Here is a 6,901-nt window from a genome sequence, read left to right on the forward strand (position 1 = left end):
AAAAGCAGAAATCTATGACATAAATTTTATGCCTTATAAGGAAAATATCCATTTATTTATCTGTCTACCTATCTATCTTTGTAGATGCATATAGAGAGAGATCCTTATGTTTCAAGCTGTCACTAAATTGGAGGCAGGTATTTCTTTTATCTGAGAATAAGGTTAAAAACTCTAAATTTGATGTAACAGCTTGAACTAAGTGAACTGGATTTTCTTATTTGTTTTGCTTGTTTACATTCACTGTTCAGTATTTTCTGGCCTTATGCATGGAATTTCCATCAGTAAAGACAGTTCTACCTATTTGGAGACAAAACGATGCTGAAGCAGAAGATAGTGTTTGAACATTCAAACTATGTTTTGTAACAATCATTCTTGCTTAGTACACCTCCAAATGTTTTGTGTCATACAATGTCTGTGTAATTTTGAAATCATTTCCAAACTGATACTTTGGGTGAGCACTATTAGCTTGTTGTACAAATCAATCATTACTTTCTCATCTGTGTTTGTGTTGTCTTCCAGTTCTTTTATTTTCTCTATAGTGGAAGCTTTGGTTGTTTGTCTTTCAAACCAATGCCTCTTTCTTTTTCAACAGCTTCCTTTACAGTTTTCTTTTAAATTGGCAGTCCTCTGCCAGTTTTCTCTTTCCTTTTTATTTCTTCCTTTTTCTCTCTCTCTCTCTTTTTTTTTTTCCCCCCCGCTGTGTAACTAAAACAATTTTCAGATTGTATTGGCTTTTAATAAACATTATTTAAATTTGATTTTCACTTTTAAGAGCATCACTAGAGGGCAGTATTGATTAAATTAGAGTACAGAACAACAGGTGCACTCTAGCGCTCAGTGAAAACTTGAAGGCAGAAAAGCCTCAAGTATAAATATACTTGCACTGTTAATAAGTGACTGTCATGCTCATTTTCCATCGTATTCTACATGTGTAAATTAATAGTCATCTTAATATCCATGTGTATTAGATATTGTTACATGTAATTTAATGCAGGTAAAAGAACATTCTGTGTATTCTTTTTATGAAAAAGAGAGTGCATGGAGCTTGCTAGAGAGTAGAAGGAACTGAATTTGTTGTAAATTATTTATATTCATGGATTTATCAGAAATAACTATAAAAGTGATAGTTTTATAATAAATGCAAACAAAGTTTTATTATATGCTGTTTCTCAGGGAAAATGTTTGCCGTGAAAAATAAATATCTTCTAATTAATTAACTGTCTCATTGAAGAAACTTAGAACAGAACATTTTAAAATAATGGGCAGCAAAGATAATCAAAATTTTAAATGAAGACATTGACTCATTTGTTCTTATTGATTTACAGGTCTCCTGACAAATGCAGCAACACAGAATCCTCGTAGGAGTGGTTTAGGCTCTGTGTGAGCTACTTAGTCAAGTTTCACTGCTGTGGACCATCATCCATTACATGTCATCAACTCAACTGTCTGTTTATCTGTATCTCATGAAAGACAGCATAATTTCTCTACATTATGAGCTAAAGTTTGTTCTACCATACTAAGGATCGCTGGACTAAGGAATATAGAAAAAAGAGATATGCTTGGGCATTAGCAATACAAAAAAGTTCACGATTAATGTTTCATCTGCGTTATACACCACTGCTGAACTTGCTGTTACCTACATGTTTTAATCTGAAGAGTCTGCTACAATGAAGAGTATCATCCCAATCAGCCTTAGAGAAGACTGTTTTGCCTATGGGAGGACACTAAGGTGCAAAAGAGAAACTCTTCTTGTGCCCTAAACTGTCTGAATTGCTTTTATTTTCTTATACTTTCAATATATACAATAGACCAAAGAGCAAAATCTATTTTAAAGTGGACACAATCTTAATGTTAACAGAGTTATGTTGTTAAATTGTAGGGGGTCTCCACAAAGACATGATTCCAGCTTTCACAAAACTGAGATGTTGTCCAGCAGAAGTCTTTATGGAAAACTGCAGTAAAAACTAACCCAGAGACCAGCTCCTGAAATGACACATTCAAGAGAACATAATGGAGCACTAAAAGGAAATGACCTATGTTTGAAAAACTTGGGACAAAAAGAACATAAACTGTCTACAAGGCACCTTTATTCCTCTGTACTTAGATTGACTTTCTCGTACTAAAATCATTTTCAGTTTTAACCAGTTAAACATGCCTCTTCTACAGTTCCATTTTTGATAGTTAAAGTTGGATAATACAGTATTTGCAAAGAGCATGTTTGGTCATCTGTGGCCTATGTCTCATCTGATACACCATTTAGCACCAGAAAGCAAATTAAAGAGAAAACAAAAGTAACACTTGTTTGAAAGAGATCATTAAATGTATTTTGAAAAGCCTAAAGTTATATATTTAACAGTTTTTATATGTTGTATATTTGTAGAAAATCCTATTTAACAATTAACGTGATGACTCTGACAGTCATGACAAGTGGTTCAGAGTTAAGTTGTGTTTTATTACTTCAGTTGTCTCTGAAGTGACTGGTGTCGTTTGCTTTCTTCCATTGGGACATTCTGGATGTAAAGCATGACCAGAGAGGACTGTGTAGAAAAAGCAAAGAATAATGTTGTTTATATTACATAAATGCATTCAACCATTGCACTGTTGGAAGGCATTTTTTATTTTTATTTTTTATTTTTTTTGTCTTTATGTACTTATAAAAATAGAGTGTAAAATATTTTACTCATTGCTCTTCATAGGAAGTTTTGTTTTTCTTTCTTTCTCTCTCTCTCTGTGTTTTTCTCTTTTTTTCCCCCTACTTTTATGTAATACAGTCTAAAGGTCTGTTTGCAGCCTGTTCCTTTCAGTGTTTACCTCATTATTAGAAAGCCCACAGTTTCAGTATTATTGGTTAGTAAAAATTTAGCCAAGACAGTAAAGAAGAGGGGGAAAATGTGATAAAACAGAGAAACAACAACAAAAACCTTATTCCCTTTTACTATACCTTTCTATGTGTAAGTTTGGTACTTATTAGTATGATACAATCAAGAAGGGAGCTTCATTTCTTCCGGGCAAATGTATTATGGTTTCAAGTATACTACCTAATACTCCAATTAACTTTTAATGTTATGCTACTTCTATGCTACTAAAGAAAAATATATAGAGATTGTTCAAGTGACCATAGATGGAAGGTTCAAAAATGAAAAGTCAATTAAAGAACTTTTTTGAAGGCCTGTTCTAATACAGGCCTCTGCTTATTTAATGCAGAAGTTGAAGGAAAGATGAACTATAGATGATTCTGCCTTCAAATAAAATAAATATATACAAAATTATTATTTAATCTTAGGATTTTGACCAGTGTCAAGGTAGCAATTAAAGCCCAGCCACTTGAAAAGTGTTATGGACTGACTGCACTATAAATGACGAATGTCAGGTTTAAAATGTCATGCAATAAATGATGGTAAATACATTTACTGTATATGTAGACCTCAAGAGCCAGATCCCTCACTCTACCAACTCTCTGTTTTGATTTATTTAAAAGGGAGTGTAGTAGCCTTATTTAGTTAACACAGTACAATTAAAGATGTTACATCATTTTTGTTGCTTTACAGTATTCAGTTTTGTGTTGGTTCAGCTAAATTATGAAAAATAAAGAAAATCCTTTTATAAGTGAGACTTTTGTTCCCTGAGCGTGACATGAGCATGGTAAGACTTAGAAATGGAATGTGAAATCAAGGACATGGGTCATATACTGAAACTGAAGTTTCACCCTTCCCTTTTCATGTCCTGGGTACATTCATTCTGGTGTGCTCAGTTATAGATCAGACTAAGGTCATTTGTTCTCTGGAAACCAGATCCCACTAGAGGATATAAGAATGGGCATCTATAATCTTTAAATTCATAGTTTCCAATCAGTTCTGAACATGCATGGTTGTGTCTGTTTTCTGAGTACCTCAAATGCTGAACAAAAGATGCACACTGTTTACATGGTCTATTCTGGACAGAAATATCAGACAAAAATGTTGGGATTATTTATCCAAGATCAGTTAAATTATTCAGTCTACAACAGATGCATCAGAACACTTAGAATGATTTTATATTCCCTCCTCCTCTACAAAATATTTCAAACAAACAAAATATACTGACTGCCTTTGTTGGTGTGAATTACGAGCCAAAGAGCAGTGATGAAATGGTTGTCTCTCAGGAACAATATGTTTTCAGAATATTGGGAGCTTCTAATTTTACAAAAATAAGTTCCATAAAAAAAGCATTTCTGAAACTATGTTATGTAGCTCTTCCAATGCTGCATTTGAAACACGGAGCAGAATGTCTTAATAGCCTTCATTACTCAGCTTGGTCATAAGTAACTTTTCAAAATATACTTGAAAAAGACCAGAAGAATACAGAAAATCACATAATAGACAAAAACAACCTCTTGAAATGTAGTAAACCCGTAAACAGTTTTTGAAAAAGCTTCTTTTTAGCTTATGTTTGCCAAGGCAAGGTCAGATGTAACTAACTGGTACTGTTAATGTTTAACTTTTTAGATGTTTAAAATCTGAGATATCAAATGGAGCGGATACTAGCACACTATAGTAATCAATGTGACACATTGTTTTCTAAAATCCTGATTATGATTTTATCTCATTTTGTCTCTCCCCAAATCAGTTCTTCTTGCAGAAGCTCAGGTTCTATGCATGCAATATCCTCACTCATTCACTTGTTCATAGTAACTATATTCACATGCTGTTGCATAAATACTTAACTCAGGCACTTACTAGTATGACATATTCATAGAATCACAGAATCATTCAGGTTGGGAAAGACCTTTAAGATCATCTAGTCTAACTGTCCTACCACCAATACGGCCCGCTATATATGTTCCATAGTAAAACATTTACACATTTCTTGAACACCTCCAGGGAAGGGCAGGAGGGGCAGTGTCTCCATCACCTCCCTGGGCAGTCTGTTCCATTGCCTGACCACTCTTTTGGAGAAAAAGTTTTTCCTAATATCCAACCTGAACCTCTCCTGATGCAAGATAATGATAGAGACATTTTTTCTGCAAGTGGGCATGGCTGACTTTGTGGTGGATAATAGAGTTTCTACCATTAGTTATTTGCTCTGTGAAGTAGTTCTGGAATAGCCAGGGTTAAAACTGAATTTAGCTCACTAGTTTAGGGATGAGGAGAAGTTACATTCATCACAACTGTGAGTACTATTCAGAGTTTCTAGAAGAAAATAAAGAATTCAACACAATGACTGAATGACCTATATGGTCATTTTTACCTATATGGTAAAGAATAATTCTGTCACAAATTAAAAATAAGCTAAGAAATATGAGAAAAGTAAAAGTAAATTGCAGTAAGTCAAAATACACAGTAACTAATGCTGAGTCATTCTATGGCAAAATCAACACAAGTTCCTGAACTTCTTAATAATGTGAATGAAATATCAATAGAGGCTGCATGATTTGTTAGTATCAATAAATTAAACTCACAAGTTAGTGAAGGTGTGGGAGTCCTATGGATATCTAAAGAGAGAAAACAGGACATAAAGTATTATTAAAAAAAATGGAAAACTGAATATCAGGTGTTTCAATTTATCATTTGTCATTCCAGCAAACCCATAATGACCTCAATAATATAAAATTTTAGAGCATTTACAAAAAGGGAAAAAATTATTTGATTGTGCTGTTGAGACTGACAGTAGTGTTGGCCTGAAGCTGCTTACTTCCTAGGTCAAACTACTGATTTCATGTAGTAAATTGATGTTAGGTATGTTTTTTCAGAGTTCAGGCAGGACATTGGAAGACTCTTAGGATGATGAATCTATAGTCACAAAGCATGAGATGTCCTGCATATCTGGCTTGGAGAGACCATGACTACAGTTTCCTAGGTGTGAAGTTGCCAACATCAGGCTAGTGAAAGTGATGTTAAGCACCTTGATGCAGTGCACTGATTCTGTGCAAAACTAACTAACTAAATAAATGTTTATTAGTACTGATAATCAGTTTATAATCAGAAAGCAACTTTTCTGAAAATGTTAACAAATAATATGTAAGCACTGCTAAAGTATAATAATCAGGAGAGGATGTTAATATATGTAGGTCACTCAGAAAGTAATGTATCTTATTTATTTCCATGGAATCTACAGCATATATAAAGAGCACAATAACACTATTTGATAGAGCAATTTCTCACAATGATCTTTCTCAAGAGTCAACATCATTAGCTATGCATTTTCACCTGTGAGGAACAAGATCCTTCATGTCTTGCATGTAAAAATCTGCATGGCTGCTTGATACATGGCTTGTTTTTCACACTGCTGAAACTTTCTACTGTTGTAGAAATGCCAGTGGTTGCAAGTTTTTTCACATGGAGGAAATCAATGACACACCTTTGCATCATATGCACTTCCATGTCAGACGCCATTTTCTCAGACTGCCCCTCTGCTGCCATCTGTCATACAGCAACAAAATGTAATGGAATATTGGGAAGAAGGTTCAATTTATACTGCTATACCACCAACATCAGCCTCTGATGTTGTAGGCCAACATAATAAAATAAGAGACGTGACTTTCAGAGCAACCCTCCTATATACACAAAAAAGCAACTATGTGTCAAAAAAGTAATAAAAAGAAAAAAAAATGACAAAAGTTCTGTAAAGAACTTTCAGAACAACTGTGTAAAATTTTAGTAGTTGAATCTTCTATCTATCTTAGAAGTAAGAAACAATGTAAGCATGTGCATAGATCAGTTTAGATTATCAAAGTAATATAACCACTACCTCAGTGGGCTAAATCACAATCAGCAAGTGCCTCTGCCTTCCTTGATTGCATAGGAAGAAGCCTATATATATATTCCAGTACAGTCAAGAAGAGAGTTCAGTACAGGCAAAACTACATGTCAGCCATGTAAGGTAGAGATTTTAGTGGCAGGAAATACTGACATCAGATGTCATC

At 34.0% G+C, this 6,901-nt stretch overlaps 1 protein-coding gene across 5 annotated transcripts in view; it reads left to right on the plus strand.

Annotated features, from left to right (window-relative positions):
* The window catches only part of FAM19A5 (family with sequence similarity 19 member A5, C-C motif chemokine like), a 421,841-nt gene extending 418,231 nt beyond the window's left edge, over nt 1–3,610 (plus strand). For all 5 annotated transcript variants that reach the window (XR_005841186.2, XR_005841183.2, XR_005841187.2 and 2 more), the window contains one exon: nt 1,326–3,610. Coding sequence is in view for 2 of the 5 variants with exons in the window: in XM_015275813.4 (XP_015131299.1) it covers nt 1,326–1,334 (9 nt within the window). In the remaining 3 variants the exon portion in view is untranslated. The remainder of the gene's footprint in view (nt 1–1,325) is intronic.
* Nucleotides 3,611–6,901: the final 3,291 nt, after the last annotated feature.

The sequence above is a fragment of the Gallus gallus genome, chromosome 1 (genome assembly GCF_016699485.2).
Source record: "Gallus gallus isolate bGalGal1 chromosome 1, bGalGal1.mat.broiler.GRCg7b, whole genome shotgun sequence".
Lineage (NCBI taxonomy): Eukaryota > Metazoa > Chordata > Aves > Galliformes > Phasianidae > Gallus > Gallus gallus.